This window comes from Ciona robusta, chromosome 10, assembly GCF_009617815.1.
Source record: "Ciona robusta chromosome 10, ASM961781v2".
Classification (NCBI taxonomy): Eukaryota; Metazoa; Chordata; class Ascidiacea; order Phlebobranchia; family Cionidae; genus Ciona; species Ciona robusta.
Window position 1 is genome coordinate 6683208 of NC_143244.1, and position 16765 is coordinate 6699972.

The 16765-nt window shown below is 35.1% G+C and overlaps 4 protein-coding genes across 20 annotated transcripts in view; 2 read left to right on the forward strand and 2 right to left on the reverse strand.

Annotated features, from left to right (window-relative positions):
* LOC149730250 (complement receptor type 1-like) overlaps positions 1-3223 on the forward strand; it is a 25502-nt gene extending 22279 nt beyond the window's left edge. For all 16 annotated transcript variants that reach the window (XM_089886216.1, XM_089886217.1, XM_089886203.1 and 13 more), the window contains 5 exons: positions 80-262; positions 319-501; positions 818-910; positions 1258-1470; positions 1746-3223. In XM_089886216.1, coding sequence (XP_089742342.1) covers positions 80-262; positions 319-501; positions 818-910; positions 1258-1470; positions 1746-1948 — 875 coding nt within the window. In that variant the 3' untranslated portion in view covers positions 1949-3223. The remainder of the gene's footprint in view (positions 1-79; positions 263-318; positions 502-817; positions 911-1257; positions 1471-1745) is intronic.
* Positions 2315-6162, reverse strand: LOC149730251 (kelch-like protein 24). 2 transcript variants are annotated; one of them, XM_089886298.1, is made up of 12 exons: positions 5438-6162; positions 5163-5316; positions 4895-5112; positions 4661-4807; positions 4520-4601; positions 4343-4431; positions 3988-4192; positions 3575-3718; positions 3362-3508; positions 3266-3268; positions 2798-2942; positions 2315-2611 (listed from the first exon to the last, which is right to left on the reverse strand). In XM_089886298.1, the coding sequence occupies exons 1-12, from the start codon at positions 5654-5656 to the stop codon at positions 2491-2493; spliced, it is 1674 nt and encodes a 557-aa protein (XP_089742424.1). In that variant the 5' UTR covers positions 5657-6162; the 3' UTR covers positions 2315-2490. The 2 variants fall into 2 exon arrangements, with proteins under 2 accessions (XP_089742424.1, XP_089742423.1); XM_089886297.1 differs by lacking the exons at positions 2798-2942; positions 3266-3268.
* A 606-nt stretch (positions 6163-6768) lies between these two features.
* On the forward strand, positions 6769-11825 carry LOC149730252 (fumarylacetoacetase-like). The gene is made up of 11 exons (XM_089886302.1): positions 6769-6941; positions 7515-7625; positions 7974-8095; positions 8386-8526; positions 9065-9212; positions 9582-9681; positions 9984-10190; positions 10460-10506; positions 10895-10996; positions 11261-11378; positions 11648-11825. Exons 1-11 carry the CDS (start codon positions 6861-6863, stop codon positions 11719-11721), a joined length of 1251 nt encoding a protein of 416 aa, XP_089742428.1. The 5' UTR covers positions 6769-6860; the 3' UTR covers positions 11722-11825.
* A 332-nt stretch (positions 11826-12157) lies between these two features.
* LOC149730253 (very long-chain specific acyl-CoA dehydrogenase, mitochondrial-like) lies at positions 12158-14868 on the reverse strand. Its single transcript, XM_089886282.1, has one exon. It carries the CDS (start codon positions 14144-14146, stop codon positions 12281-12283), a length of 1866 nt encoding a protein of 621 aa, XP_089742408.1. The 5' UTR covers positions 14147-14868; the 3' UTR covers positions 12158-12280.
* Between the last annotated feature and the right edge of the window lie 1897 nt (positions 14869-16765).

The following is a 16765-nucleotide window of genomic DNA, read 5'->3' on the forward strand; positions in this document are numbered from 1 at the left end:
TATTAATGTATAAACAAATATTTATTTTTATACAAATTTCAAGTTCTTGGTAAACTTTACAACTGTGATTTCATTTCAGTTTGTACAACACCACCCACACTGGCCAATGGAGATTTTACTGTGAAGAATAATGCAGACCAATATGATATCAATACTGTATTAACATATACATGCAACAGTGGTTATCGACTGGATAACAGTGCAACAGTAACATGTCAAGCTAGTGGACAATTTACTTCACTTGCAGCTGTTTGTACATTAAGTAAGTTAATTTATTTTAAGCTGTTTACTTTGATTTATGATCTCTATTATTTATAGTTTGTGGTGAACCACCTATACCAGCCAATGGAGTTTACGCTGTTGTTAAAACTCCCCCAATATTCAACATTGGAGACCAGATATCTTACTCATGTAACAACGGATTCATCTTGCAAGGCACAAGAGTAAATACATGCTTGAACACTGGTTTGTTTGAGTTCACAACAGCTCCAACATGTCAAGGTAAACAAATGTTGACAAACTCTCGTATGTTTTATGTTTCTATGCTTGATACATTGGTTTAAACTAGACAATGATGTTTATGATTTTTTAAATAGATCAATAAATCTTAAGGAATCTAAATATAAATATCATAACATCAAGTTATCATCAACTTTACTAAGATAACATAAGGTCCATAAGTTTCACAACATTTTAAAATCTCAATGTTTTATCGTATTTAGTAACAAGTTAATATTACCATCTGTAAACTAATGTAACAGAACTGTATTTGTTGTTACAATACTGATGTTTTATCAACATTTGCATGCATTTCTAGCTTGCACAGCCAACACATGCAAGAACAGTGCCCTTTGTTTCCCAACAACCACTTGCTGTATTTGTGATGTTTCAAATAATGGTTACTTTTGTGGTGAGTTTTAAATCAATTATAATAGTTAACATTATCCCAATTACTTGGTGTTGTGTTTAAAGCTAGTAAGTTGTTGTCAAAAAATATGTATACTTTAACAGCAGTATGTAAATGGTTCTACATCAATTGAAAGCTATAGTTTCTAACCCCACAAACCAATAACCTTTAGACTTCTACAATCTTAGCTTGTAACTCCATTAACCCTAAGCCTGAAACTTATTTAGTAACTCTTGAAATGTAGATTTTCTACTACTGATCCAGTTGTGTCAACAAATCAGTTTGAAACCTAATTTATATTCAAGACCCTGCATCTTCCTATGCAATTAAATGTATTTTTTGTAAAACAGAATGGAGAATAATCAACTTGAACGACTACCAAGTATTGGAAACAACTGTGACATCACTTTCTGCAGCATCAGCAGCTTGTACGGCAGTTTACCCGACAGCTGCTCTTGCTATTCCTGTTACGAATGATCGAACAAGTTTGCAATCTTACCTTGGATTGTCATCAATATCTGCTGCTGTGTCTCAATATACTTGGATCAATGTGGTTAAGATTGGTATGTAGTTAACAAGTTGAAATCTATTAGTGTTCTTGTATTTTTTGTGGTTTGAAAAACTTTTACATTTTTTGTATTTTAAAAGCTATGGTGAATAAGCATAATTTATTTAACACAATCTTTCTAATATCAAGTAATGATCAATTTTTTTCTTTTGAATTATTTTACTAGTAAGACATTAAGTTCTATATTTCCAAAGTTCAAAATCCAGAATAAATAAAGTGTTTCCTATATTTCCTAAGTTCCAGATTATATAAAATGTTTTTGAATTTTAGGTTCAGCGTGGATGTATGGAAGTACCTTCACACAGATTTCTAATTCTGACTTGAACTTCTGCGCTGATGCAACACAAACACAGAGTTGTGTGGTCATGGATAGATCTGGAAGTCCTGCATATTGTTGGAGGGATGTTTCGTGTACAAGTTTCACCGCAAACTCACTGTGTGCGAGAACTACTTTCAAGGATACCTGTTTTTAATTTGTGCCAATATATTTTTTCAGTTTGTTGTTTTTCTTGTCATATATTGCATTATATTATATTTCATGTTTATCGCAAAAAAGCTGTAATGAATGAGTTTGTGCATTGTAAGCCCCGCATCTTCCTAGAAAGAAAGTTGTTTATTACAGAAACCTATGTGTCCTTTTGGCACTTAGCAGCAATTTCTATAACCCAGTGGTAATGGGTTGTAAATTGTCAGCTATACAGAAAAAAACAATTACTCCCAAAGTTACATCTATGAGATAACCCGTAAGCAGGTTTAAAGACGATCAGTTTCCAGATCACGAGGATAAAGCAGGTTTCAAAATTAATAAAGTCATATCATAACCAAAGCACAATTGGATTCCAACTTGTTAATTGTTATGAAGCAATTCCAATTAGGTTTATTCAAATAAAGGTGAAGAATTAGAGAGAATAAAATAAAGAATTATTAAAACATTTTATATAAGCGCATATGAAAAGATTTACTCAATAAGACTACGGTTGATAGGAAATGAAATGGTGTTTCGTTTGATCTGCATTTAAACTGCAACCAGAGAGTGATTGAACAATTCCACATGTGTTTCACAAACAATGCTCCATATGTTTGTTTGTGGGTCGTAACATTCAACAGACTTCACAACTTTGTTGTTGGAATCCAACCTGTAGGTAGGATTTTGGTTTAAACTTTGACTGAATAATATACCAGAGTTGTACCACACCCACAAAGATATATATGACAACTTGTAAGTGGAAAAATTGTGTTAAACTTGTTTGTTCTTCCACAAAGAAATAAAAGCGATATTTAGTCAAATTACTAAAACTGGAAAACACCGTTCGAATACTAACCCTCCCACTACATAAATCTTGTTTTGTGCAACACAAGCTGCAAAGGAACGTCGCTCCATGTTCATATCCGCCACATAAACCCATGTGTCATCATCAACATTGTATTTCTCAACTGATTTTAAACTCTGCTCCTGTACACTTTTACCTTCCCGGCGCCGTGGCGTAGTGGTTAGCGCGCCTGCCTGTAACCATTAGGTAATGGGTTCGAGGCTCGTCGCTGCTACCATTGTGGGCGTATGTGTCCTTGGGCAAGACACTTAACGACAATTGCTCCAACCCAGTGGTCACTAATGGGTTGTCCAAATTATCAGCCATACATAAAAAAATGAAAAAATCCAAAAAAAATAATCACCCACAAAGTAACATACATGGAGACTCGTAAGCTGGCACGAGGTGTTAAACCCGTGTGATAACGACTGTCGTTTTCCGGCCACGCGAGGATAAAGTAAGTCACATTCACACATTCACCTCCTATATTGATTGTACAATGCAAGTTGTGTATTATTTGGATTGCTCTAATAATAAAAATATTTGCACTTAACTTTTATAGCAACTCTACCTTACCTAGAGCATAAATGGCTTTATTAAGCACTACGGCAGGGAAAAACCTCCGTGCTACTTGCATTGAAGAAACATTTTCCCATATACCTAATGTAGGATTACAACGTAAAACCGAAGGTGAAGTTCCTCCACTGAGTGAATATACTCGATCTGTGTATAAAGGATCGGATTTTTTTAACTGGATTATTACTACAATAAACTTAAAGTATGTTTCACCTTCCAAAGAAACCAAAGCAAAATAAGATTTCCCTTCCTTCATATTTGCAATTTTTATCCACTTGTTCAGTGAAGTAACATAACATTCACCAGAAGAAAGCGTGGTGTTATTGATAGTTTTTCCACCAAATAAGAATGTTGAGCCTTAAAATATTACATTGACTTTTAAAGGTATTGTAATAATGCTTTTAGTTGAATTGTATTATCTTTATGATTTAATTTTATTGAAAGTAAATTGTATGGAGTCAATTGCCCATAGTGCATTCTTATACTTTTAATGGAAAACAACGGCTGAACCACAATCATAAAGAAAACACTAAGTTAAATAAAAAAAGTTTCGCTATACCAATTTTGGCAACGAACAACAGTAAGAAAATATAGCTGATTCATGTTTAACTATATATTTACTTTACCATTTAAAACAGCAGCACCAGCAGCATATCTCCCTGTCATCACCGGTGCTGCATTCTCCCATTGCAAAACGTTGTTATTTAAGTCCATTCGGTGAACAATGTTAGTGGGTGTAGCTTTACCGCCAGTTTGCAAATCCCCAGCAATAAAATATAGAACACCATCAACAACAACAGCTGATGCCAGTCGTCGACCAACAGGTAAATCCTGCAATCAAAATCAAAGTAATTTTATTTGTTATGATGGATCAGGTTGATCCATTAGGCTGATGTGCTAGTGATCCATATGATACAAAAGTGTTTTAAGTTTGAAGTTATGCATGCAGTGCATGGATGGTTAAAAAAATGAAAGTCTTACAGGTAATTCACTCCATTCATTTCTCCGTAAATCATATTTCATAACTTTGTTTAAAGTTCTTGTACCTCCAAGAGAAATCAAACATTTTCCTGCAATTCAGTGAAGGTTTGAGTATTTCATTAACATATAATTGTGAGTGCTGTTCTAATAATATTATAAAACCTTGATAACATTTACCTGGAGATATCAAGTTCTTCATCTGATAAGCAAAGACTTTTAAAGTCCTATCAACATCAGCATCAGATTTACGAAGAAGTGGCTAAAATTAAAAATGTTAAATTTATGATGAATATTTTGTTGAAATTAAGCCCCACTGACCTCAACAGAGACCGTATCTGCTAACATCTGAGGTGACATTTCATGGAAATTAACAAACTTTATGAGTTCACTCAAGTAACTTTCGTTTGTAGCCAAATCAAACTTCACCCAGTTCATAACAGCAGTGTAAACCAAATCTGAAGAAACCTGAGCAACAACTGTTTAAACAAAACAAAATTAAGTATTTAATACTTTTATTTACAATTAACAAACATTTAAAATTGATTAACAAACCTGTTTATGTGTTTCTTGCAGGAACATTGTGACAACCTCTTTAGATTGCCCTTTGAAGTGATCATTAGAAACAACTTGTTGATAATTCCCCATGATAAACTTGTTGTTGTTCCCGGTCAACACAGGAATGTTGAAGCATTCGGTCAAAACTCGAATCGTAAAACAGTTTTGTGGAGATGTTGCATCCCTTAAATATTGGATGCAAAGTTCTTTAACCGCTGAAATAAAATATGATTAAGAAACGCCAAGGAAATCCTGAATAGCTTACATTGCATTTGCAGGTAATCAGTAACTGCAAGAAGATAGCAAACATTGTCCATATTAATGCTGATCTCTCCTGTGTACATGAACTGAACAAGATCGTTCATGCTTTTCACATCTACACCATTAACTTCAACACAATCTTTATACTTTTCCTTCATCTACAATAAACAAAGTTACCGAATAAGTTCCTTTTGTTTGATTGGATAATTGTAAAGATGTTATCCTTCAAAAGACTATAATAAATTTTATTAAAGTCTATTTTGAAGCTAATCAACCAACCTCAGCTGTGAACATTTTGTGAAAATACTTTGAAAAGCAAGAAAGAACCATCTTGCTTGCAGGTATATTCTTTCCATCCACACAAATCTTGACATCATTAAAATGACCGTCTTCTCTTGATGTGTTGATGAATTGAAGAAGATCTGATCCATGGTTGATTTTGTGCGATCTTTCTTCTAATAAACTTGTTCCACTGATGGATATCAACATTTCTTCCATGATTAGAAATAGTCAATCAACCAATAAAGGTTACGAATCCCTTTTTAAAACCTTGTGAACATAAAACATTGAAGGGATAGGTGATGTGTAAAGGTTAATTAGCAGGGCAGAAAAAGAACTTTTTCTTCTACTGTAGTCTAATGACAAATCAAATACAAGGGTCATAAACCGTTGTGATATTTACTTTGCATTCTTTCTAAAGGTTTTCATCAATCAAGGTGCACAAGAGGGGTGTGCTTAAACAAAAGGAGGATATGTTTACTATTGTTTTGCACCTTCTAGTTAGCCCTTTATTCTTGTCTCAAGTTTCCATAGTTCTGTATTGTACTATTAGTATAAAGGACATTTTCGATGCTATGAAACATTCTTCCTCATATACCTATACAACACAGCAAGTTACACACAACAAGGTTGCCAGACAACCATGCAACCCCGTAACTATGCGATTGGTTATAGTGACTGATTTCACACTTTCTATATACAGTTCTTACTGCTTATACAAGTCAACAAACATTTCCTGGGCATTCCCCCTAAAGTGAACTTTAGTTTCGCCCGTTGGTTTCGCCCACTTTAAAAAGAGAGCCAAGTTTTAATGAATGGGCACGTTTATTATAAAATGTTTTATACAGAAAGTGTGTAACTGATTATTAAAGTACAATAAAAAACTTTTTGACGAAAAAAGATAAACGAGACGACTTAACCACTTTTCATACGATAAACGAGACGACTTAACCACATTCAACGAAATCGTCGTTATGTCTAAGTGGTTATAACTATAACACGCTCACGAGGCACCGGAATTTAAATTGATTTACCTATTCCGCACTTTTACTACAGCCTAACTTCGACGAACCGTGTTAATATGTCACAACGCTTTTAACAGGGTAAGTAACTTGCCCAGCGTTAGATAATATGCTGCCAAAATCAGCGCGCGTTAAGTTTTAATTTCTACAATTCATTTAACTTGTAGTGTGGTGCTAGGCTGAAACATTTCGTTATATAAAACAATTTAAAACAATTTGAGTTGTTGTAAACAATCGTTGCCTTTACTTGATTAAGTTCTGAATGTTTGATAATCTTCAATGTGACGTCACAACGAGTCGCGATCCAAATTAAACAAGGGTACTTATCTGGCAACACTGTACAGCGTGAAGGTCGCGACCGGTAAATTAAACTTTAGTTGTGAGTTCGTGAAATATCAACCATGTCTTTTATCGAAGTTGCAGAAGATAGTCACTTTCCGATACAGAACCTACCTTACGGCGTGTTTTCAACTAAGGACAATGTAAGTTGAAGAGTATTTAAAATTGAGTCTGGATTAACATTCTTTGTATAACATTTTGTATAAAATTTTTCCATAAATTTATGATTTTAGACAATAAATCATTTTCCATATATGTGTTTTACTTTTTGGATCCCTATATAAATTAGGTTTTAAGATATGTTAAAAATATCATTTTATATGCGGTTGCAAGTGATTAAGAAACAGTTACACTGTCTATTCCTATTCAGTGATTGCATGATTGTACCCATTTCTTGTGAAAATAGTTGGTATATTTTTGACTGATTGTAATCAGTCGTAGATGTACTTTTTAATTGGGACCCACATGAAGGTCTAATGTTAAAGGACCCACTCTCTTATCACATCATACAACTCTGTCATTTTACCATCAGTTCTATTTTCTTTTGTATATATGTACCATTTTTACTGTAAAGAAAGAAACAAATTACTGTGTTCAGTTTAAATTAATTCAATTTCTAACAGATATAGATCTGTGTTAACTTATGTTTGCTATTTAATTAAGGTGCTGTAACAAGAAATTTCTTTCGTTAAAATATTAATTCTTTTTATTATTAGGACACCCCACGCATTGGAGTTGCCATAGGAGATCAAATTCTTTGTCTATCAGAGATTGCTCATTTATTCGATGGACCAAACTTGATTAAGTGTAGACATGTGTTTGCTGAGGTGGGAAATATAAAACAAAAGTGTAGTAATTTGAAAAAAATGCGAGACTAGTCAGCATAATCTTTTCCTTAACTATTTTTTGATTCTTGTGAATTTAGCCTCTAAAAGTTAAGAATCGCAACGTCAGCAACTGTGCTGGTTTCGAATTACAAAGTCTGTCTTAAGTTACAGGAAACATGTATCAAACTACTTGAAGTGACCGGTGTTTCCGAAATTAAGTTTTTATAAAAGCAAAAATTTCTGAAACTCTTGTGTAATGAAATAATAAAAGTTATGCAACTAGTCATTTCTTTAACTGCAAACCACGTGTTCTGTTTGATTTTTATTAGCAACGCTTTCTATCTACAGAAAACATTGAATTCATTCATGTCCCTTGGTATTGCTGCATGGAGAGAAGCACGAGCAAAACTTCAGTCGTTGCTCAGTTCAGATAATCCTCTTTTAAGGGATAACCAGGAACTCAGAAAGCGGTAATTTTTAATCTTATGTAAATAAATTGTAGACTTGTTTTTAATACCACCTCTGAATAAATAAATATATCTTGAAACTGTATTCTGTTTGTAATTTTCTAATTAGACTAGTATAGATTTTAAATAAAAATCATTGTAACTTGTAAGTCATAACCTGCTGATCACTGGGGTATTGGTATATCAATATATGATTATGATGTAAAGGATTGTCTCATTTTTTTGTGATAGGTGTAAGTCGTAACATTTATCTGATGATATAAATATAAATATGAATGTTATGTTTCCAACAGAGCATTCACCCCACAAAAGGAAGCAGTCATGCATCTCCCGGTGACTGTTGGTGATTATACAGACTTTTACTCATCCATACACCATGCTACTAATGTTGGAACAATGTTTAGAGGGAAGGATAATGCATTGATGCCTAACTGGTGAGAATGAATGAATGCAACTTAATTATAATTGGGTTATGGCAACGACAGTCATTATAACAAAAGTGTTCTGTTTTATACACCTTGTGTCCGCTATTAAGTTCACATTTGTAACTTTGTATGGTGCTATACTGGCATTTATTTATTCATTTTTTAATTGTATTCGCTAACCAGTGTATGAATTAAAATAAGCTTATAACGTGGATGAGAAGCTGCAGATTCCATGCTGTGATCATGACCTTGTATCACAAACACGACAATATATTGATTTTACACAACCTAATGTTTACAAAGGGAGGGCCTACTTGCTTTGTACATATTTTGCGCAAATAAATGGTTTAATTAACGCAACAAAAGTGTCTGATACACTCTGGGTATTGGGAGGTAATCAGCCAACTGTGGCCTGAATCTTAAGTTACATGATGTGCCACTCTGTAGGAGTGTAAGACCTCAACCATATCAAATAGAAATAGAATAATATTTCTTCTCCTTGCTTGTATTGCACTGTATTATTCTTAACATTATAATCAAACCTTAGGAAGCACATCCCTGTTGGTTACCATGGTCGTGCATCATCTGTTGTAGTGTCCGGCACCCCGATAAGAAGACCTTGTGGACAAACCAAACCCGAGAATGAACCACCAGTGTTTGGACCTTGTAGGTTAATGGATTTCGAACTTGAAATGGTATGTGGGATTGGTATAAAAGTGTATAGTTATACCTTTACACCTTATAGCAGACTTTTTGTACAGTAACTTGGTGGATAAGTAACCTTACATATATACTTGTGAAAAATGTTATAACATTACACCTTACTTGTGGAAGATTACTATTCACGGAAAATCTGCTGTTCATGATTTGATTATCTAGACTTATTCCACCATCATGAAATAGTTTGTGTATGTATATGGTTTACATGTAAAACCTGTTTGAAATATCCGCTGATCATGAGTTTAAGTAGGCAGTTACCCTGTTATTATCTGTCAAGAAACTGTAATTGTTTACCAAGTTACTGTGTATTTATATTTGTCACTAACTATTATTTTCCATTTTAGGGATTCTTTGTTGGAAGTGGTAACAAGCTTGGTGATCGTGTTGATGTGAAAAATGCACAAGATCATATATTTGGAATGGTGCTGGTTAATGACTGGTCAGGTAGTGACTCTAACTTATTTGAGTGTGTATTATAGTACTTTATTTAAATTCAAGTTTTATGAATTTCCTTACATATTGCATTATGTTATACTTGCACAAGAAAATACATACAATGTTTTTATTTTTCGTTAATGACCCAAGTTTCACCCTGCATAAACTCCTACACTTTAGCTGGTGTGTTTATATCAAGACAAACATGTGTATTTAGAATTTAGATTAACATTAGAATTACTAGATAAACATATTTAATCTTATGTTGTCAACTTGTCATTTAAACACAACCCCACCTTTATTTTACACAGCTCGTGACATACAGAAATGGGAATACGTTCCACTTGGTCCCTTCCTCGGCAAGAACTTTGGCACCACTATATCTCCGTGGGTGGTTACAATGGATGCTTTGTCTTCCTTTATTGTTGAAAATACAAAGCAAGACGTTCAAGTTTTGCCGTATCTTAAACATGACGATAATTACAACTTTGACATCAAACTCTCTGTTTCAATCCAGGGTTAGTATTGTGATGTCATCGTTCTTTGTGATGTCACCGATTTTTTGTGATGTCTTTGTTTTTTTCTGCCATTTATTCTTATAGATAATTGTTTGTATGTAAAGGTTGACATAGACATAAATCTAACTTAGTTTGGACTATGTCTATGACACATGTTTCTAAATCAATGTGTACAAACTTATTAAGTTATAGGTAAAAACATAGCTGAATATTTGGGAAGTCTATCGTAACTTTCGTAAGTTGTGTAATTCCAATTCATTTATTTACAGGAGAAGGAATGAATGAACCAGCTGTTGTGTGTAATTCAAATTTCAAGGTATGAGGTGTTTGATGAATTAAAATGAATTTCCTTATAGGATATTGTAGCCCTAACGCAGGGCTTAAATAATTTTAATCAATTTGGTTGAAAATTTGAATTTGGAAATATTGATTTATGTTATGTTTAACTGCCAAAACTATATTAAGAAGAACTGTACTGCATCTTAATTACCCTTACACTTAAGAGACCTTTTTATATACTTGTTATTATGCAAAAATCGCAAAAGGAGTTTTTAGCAATGGGTGGTGGTTTATACTTTGGTAACACTGGTCTAAATTTTATCTGACAACCTTAACACTAATAACAGCACCAGGTTTGTATTACATTTTCCAACTGTATGTGTACATTTGTTACTTGTTTACCTTATCTTAAATATTTTATATAGAACATGTATTGGACCATGAAGCAACAATTGGCTCACCACACAGTGAACGGTTGCAACTCACAAACTGGGGACTTGTATGGTTCAGGCACCATCAGTGGTGAGGTATGGCTTTGTGGAAGTAACTACAATTTTTTTAAGCCAACTTTGGATAAGTTCTGTAGGGCTGAGGGGTCAGAAGTTGCTGGTTTATCTGGATCTATCATAAAAGCCCAACTACCCATTGTTTTCAATACTGAAACTTTATAAAAAAAAGTTCGTAAAAGGCTATTTTTTGGTGAAAAGTTTCCCATTACACCAGTGTATCATATCATATAATTAAAAACCTCTGCTGCCTAACTTAAATAACCACCCCCAATTTACATGAAGGATGAAACGAGTTACGGCAGCATGCTGGAGTTGTGCTGGAAAGGAACTAAAGAAGTTGATCTTGGTAACGGGAATAAAAGAAAGTTCCTTAAAGATGGAGATAATGTTGTAATGTCAGGTAAGTTGTATGTGTGTATGTATGTCCCAGTATTATTATCATCGAGACAGCAAGGAATGCAAGAATCTCGAGTATTATGAGAAAGGATGCGTGGGTGATGGGGTAACGGGCCAACTCTGGTCTAAATCTCAGGGCTCCATAGGGTGCCATACTGTAGTGCCTCAATAAAGGATAACACATAAAACTTCGGGTATTTACTATTTTGAACAGGTAAACCAAAGTTAACGAGGGTATGTTTATACTGCTCATATAACAAAATTGTATTCCAGGTTATTGCCAGGGCAGTGGTTTCAGAGTTGGTTTTGGGACATGTGAGGGCAAAATACTTCCAGCAGCTTTGTAGACTAAGTTCAACCAATTAAAGTGATTTTATAATTCTTTTTACAATAATTGTGATAAAATCGTGTGAACTGTGAATTGGATGCAAAATACACAACATTGTATGCATTGAAGTTGTCATAGTTTGCTAATGCAGGACTTCTCTCACTTAGAATGGAATGATGACATTTGGCATATAGTTATTGCAGCATTTTCATCTTAACTACTTGCAAGGGTTTCCTCATCTTATGATTCCTTTTAAAAACATTCCACACCTGTGATCTCTTTATCAATTAAAAACCCCCGTTTGTTTATGTTCGACGCACAAATGCTTTGTGGGACCTCACCCACAGAGGTCCCACATTCTTGGTTGGTTGTCAAACAGTGTTACTGTCTTAAGGAAGCATATGTCATAGGCATTCATTCTACAGTTTAAACACCTTTCATCATAATCGACAAAATCTTTGCATTGAATTATTTATTTTACATTTCCTATCAGAAAACAAATAACAAAAAATAAAATATTGAAACGTACAGCGAATAAATGAATTTCATCTGGATGAGTAATAATAATAATAAATAAATTAGAAGCCAAGTGGATGTGAGGAGATTACGGCTTGGTTTTCAATGACTGCATCCGATATTTCCTTCATTCCTTCAAAATCTTTGAGACTTGTTTTATCGGTGACTTTGCTGAGATTTTCCTTTACTCTGCCCGCTGCTTCGTGGCACCATATGTTACACATGGTGGCTTCAAGTCTCGCATTTTCCGTTTTCTTCTCCAAGGCTTGCGTCGATCTGCTGATCACTGCTACCATCGCAAATATATCAATGGCGGCGTTTGCGATTCTGTTTTGTAAGAACTGCATGCTTATAAACTTCTTTCCGTGTTTAATGGCAAGATCTTCAACAGTGAGACCGAAGTTATAAATCGATGCTGATAAAAGTTTGGCCGACTCATCAACATCGCTGTGAGCGGTCACGGAGGGACCTGAACCCACACCCAGCTTATGTGAAGCACGTTTTGATGCGTATGACATCCCAAACTTTGCAAAACTTCCCAAGTTCGTCAGTGGTGACTTCATCGCTTTAGATAAAGGTTCTAATACTTTCCCAGCATATTGCATGCCTGTCAATGCAACAAACAATCGCAAAATATCATTCGTTCCTTCAAAGATTCGGAAGATTCTTAAATCTCTCATGACCCGCTCCGCCCCACAATCTTTCATGTACCCCATCCCACCAAGAATTTGAATGCATTCGTCCGTCACCGCCCATGCAGCTTCTGAAGCAAATATCTTACTTATAGCTGCTTCCAACTGAAAATCTGAGTACCCAGCATCCATATTAGAACACACAATATACGCCATAGACTCAGTGACGTATTGTAACATTGACATCCTCGCAAATTTCTCTTGTATCGCCCCATAGGTGTGAATCTTTGACCCAAACTGTGTACGATTCATAGCATGATCTGCAGCTTTCTCTATCATTGCTTTCATGTTTCCCGACAAAGCAGCAGCCATTCCGAACCTTCCGTTGTTAAGAATATGCATCGCGACTTTAAACCCTTCCCCTTCTTTCCCAAGAAGATTCTCCACGGGTATTTTCACGTCTTCAAAATGAACTTCTGCAGTATTAGATGCTTTGATTCCCATCTTATTTTCAGGTGGTCCACTTGTTATTCCACCAAATGCCCTTTCAACAATAAAAGCTGAAATTTTATCCTTAGTTGTCCCATCTGGTTGAGTAATTGGTGTCTTTGCGAACACTGTGAATATCTCAGCGATCCCACCGTTGCTGATCCATATCTTTCCTCCATTCATAACATAATATTTACCGCAACTGCTCTTCACCGCTTTCGTTTGAATCGAAGCAGCATCGGAGCCACTAGAGGGCTCTGTCAAGCAATATGCAGCGAACTTTTCACCTGTCGCAAGCGAAGGAAGATACTTTTTCTTCTGTTCAGGATTTCCAGCCAATAGAATTCCCTTGAATCCAATAGACTGATGCGCACCAAGAGCAATTCCAACACCAAGGTCATATCTACCAACAATCTCAACCAACCTTGCATATTGTGTGTTTGACAAACCCAACCCATCGTGCTCCACGGGCACCTGCAAACCAAACGCTCCCATTTCTTTTAATCCTTGCAGCGTGTGGTCTTCAACCTTAGCCAGCTCGTCATTTTTCGCGGCATCGTTTACTTCCAGCATGAACTTATCCATTGGGTCGATCATGGATTGAACAAACTCAACTTGCTCATCAGTTATGGCTCGTGGATACGGGAGGACTTGTTCCTCGGCAAGATTCCCACGGAAAATGTTCATCACGAACGACTTGGAGTCGTTTGAAGCATCGGTCGAATAACGAGGCTGACATGACAGTGAAGTAAGATTGACAAACGATTTTTGCGAGACAGCACGTGACAATTGCATTAACCTTGACATTTTTAAATAAATATAAATTAACAAGATAGGGAAAAATCTGAAATATTAACATTTTAATATTATTCTTTTATTATTTTATACTTTTAAAGTTATTAAATTTTCTGGCACCAGTAAAGAAGACTCCGTTACGTTACAGATTAGGCTGGTGGAAAGTGTTAGTTATTAGTTAGGAATTAGAGGTTATAGGCCCATAGGGGTTAGAGATCAGATAACGTAAGGGAGATTCTTCACTAGCACAAATTTCGAAACAATTTACAACGCTCTATACGTTCTGCAAGACGAACAGATACGTCAGTAAGTAAACTTTTAAAACACACACACATAAATACATTAGGATGACAATTGAAACAATGAATATATCTAAAGGACAAAGTCCACATTGGAATAGTATTTGTTACGTCATAGCACATACAGAAACGAACAAGAGAGCTTGATTTTAGAATGATTATTAAGAACACATTGAAAGAATGTTATTAAAAAAAACTTGATCAAACGTTGTTTATTGATTATTTTTGTATGGCTCACAGTTTGGACAACCAATTAGTGACCAATGTTCTAGATCGATGGCGTCGTGTGTCTCGGGTTTAAGCTGAAAGCATAAAAATATTGTAGCTCGTCGCACTTATAACTTCTATACCTTCGTAAAAGAGATATTGCGCCTACAGTATGTTGCTTTCGCACCAAACATCGTAGGGGGCTTTGGCAAAAACAAATAAACCAATGAAAGCAGATTCAACAGAGCTTTTTCCACGAAGAGCGATGATAGACAAGAATGCGAAGGAAGTTGTTAATGAGTAGTTTCCTTGCAGCGTGGCAGTTGGTTTGAGGGTCGTACGATGATACATGTAAGCGGGTTTATGTGATTATGGCAAGCACTAAATAAAGGGTAACTGATTAAACCCATGGGTCACTAACAGGTAAATTACCCAAAATTACGAAAAAATGTACAGAAAACATTGGCTGCAAATACTTTACACTAAAGACGTGTCAGTTTGTCAATTACTTCACAGGTAATGATTGTAATTTATTTAATCTCGCGTGTTGGGGCAATGATCGACATTCGTTATAACACGAAAGGCCGTCTCATGCACATCGTGCCCGCTTACGGGTTACTAAACAAAGATAAGTAACTGTTACCATTGTGGGCGTATGTGTTCTTGGGCAAGACACTTAACGGCAATTGCTCCAACCCAATGGTCACTAATGGGTTATCCAAACTATCAGCCATGCATAAAAAAAATGAAAAATTCAAAAAAAATAATGACTCACAGAGTAACATACATGGTAACTCGTAAGCTGGCACGAGGTGTTAAACCCGTGTGGTAACGAGTGTCGTTTTCTGGCCACGCGAGGATAAAGTAAGTTACGTTCATTTAGTTACATTCATTTAACTTGGTGAGTGACCACCATAATACTATTTTACCATGGTGGCCACATAGGTTACCGCGCCAGTCAATAAAATCATCACCTGTGGGGAAAGATGGGACACTTTTTAATTTTATATTCTCGTCCCATTTGATAGTAAACGAACATCATTCAAAGAATTATAAAACCGTATACTCACGACTCCCAATGACCGGTGTTGTTTAAAACACGATTAGGATATTTAGATATTATGTGCTAAAGGTGTCCCATCTCCCTCCACTCTACTATTATCTAGATTGTTTAAAGACAAATTTCGTTGCGGAAGTTTTGAATAGTATTATATCCTTTAGTCTCATGATTTCATTATTTCTCATACAAAACAACTAACCCTGCAGCAGCAGATGTTTGAACTAATGTCTATGCATTGCTGCTTTATTACACGAGTGTTGGAAATGTTTAAACTTACTAGACAAATAAGTGCGCAAATTTACTGATATATAAATAAATATAGATAAAACACTAACCAAATGATTGTGAGTTTTATGGATCGTGATAAAATAAAACATTATAAAATATTTTTAAAACGGCAATTTTCGTAATTCTGCGAGTTTTAGCGTATAGAACTATTTTTTATTGATTTTCAAACTACACAAACGCCTCGGTATAGACTGAAAGTGTTACTACAAGACTGAAGGTGTTACTACAATTGCATCGCTTGGGTATAAAGTAACTATTTCGAAACACATAAAAATGTGCCGTGTAATTTGTACTTTAAAGATACCGTAACAATTTTGGTATTAAATATACATATAGTAGTGTAGTGTAAGATGGGGCTGTTCAATCCATTCTATTTTCCCTTGCCATTTAGTAGTAAACAAAGATAAAAGGGTGGGGTAATATGGGACACTTTTTAATTTTATTTTCTCGTCCCATTTGGTAGTAAACGAACACCATTCAAAGAATTATAAAACCGTATCTTCGCGACTTTAAAAGACCTTTGGTAATTGTTTAAAACACGATCAAGAAATTTGGATATTATGTGTTAAAGGTGTCCCATCACTCCTCACCCTACTATACAGACCTTCAATACATAACCTGTCCGGATAGTTCTATATAGATATGTAATGTTAAGGCGCTACATGACCAAGCCATGGGACAAAATGAATACCATCTCACATTTCGTCAAATCATATGTCGATAATTTCTCGTTAAATTGCATCAGCCATTTGAGACCACTAATGTGTAAACGGATTT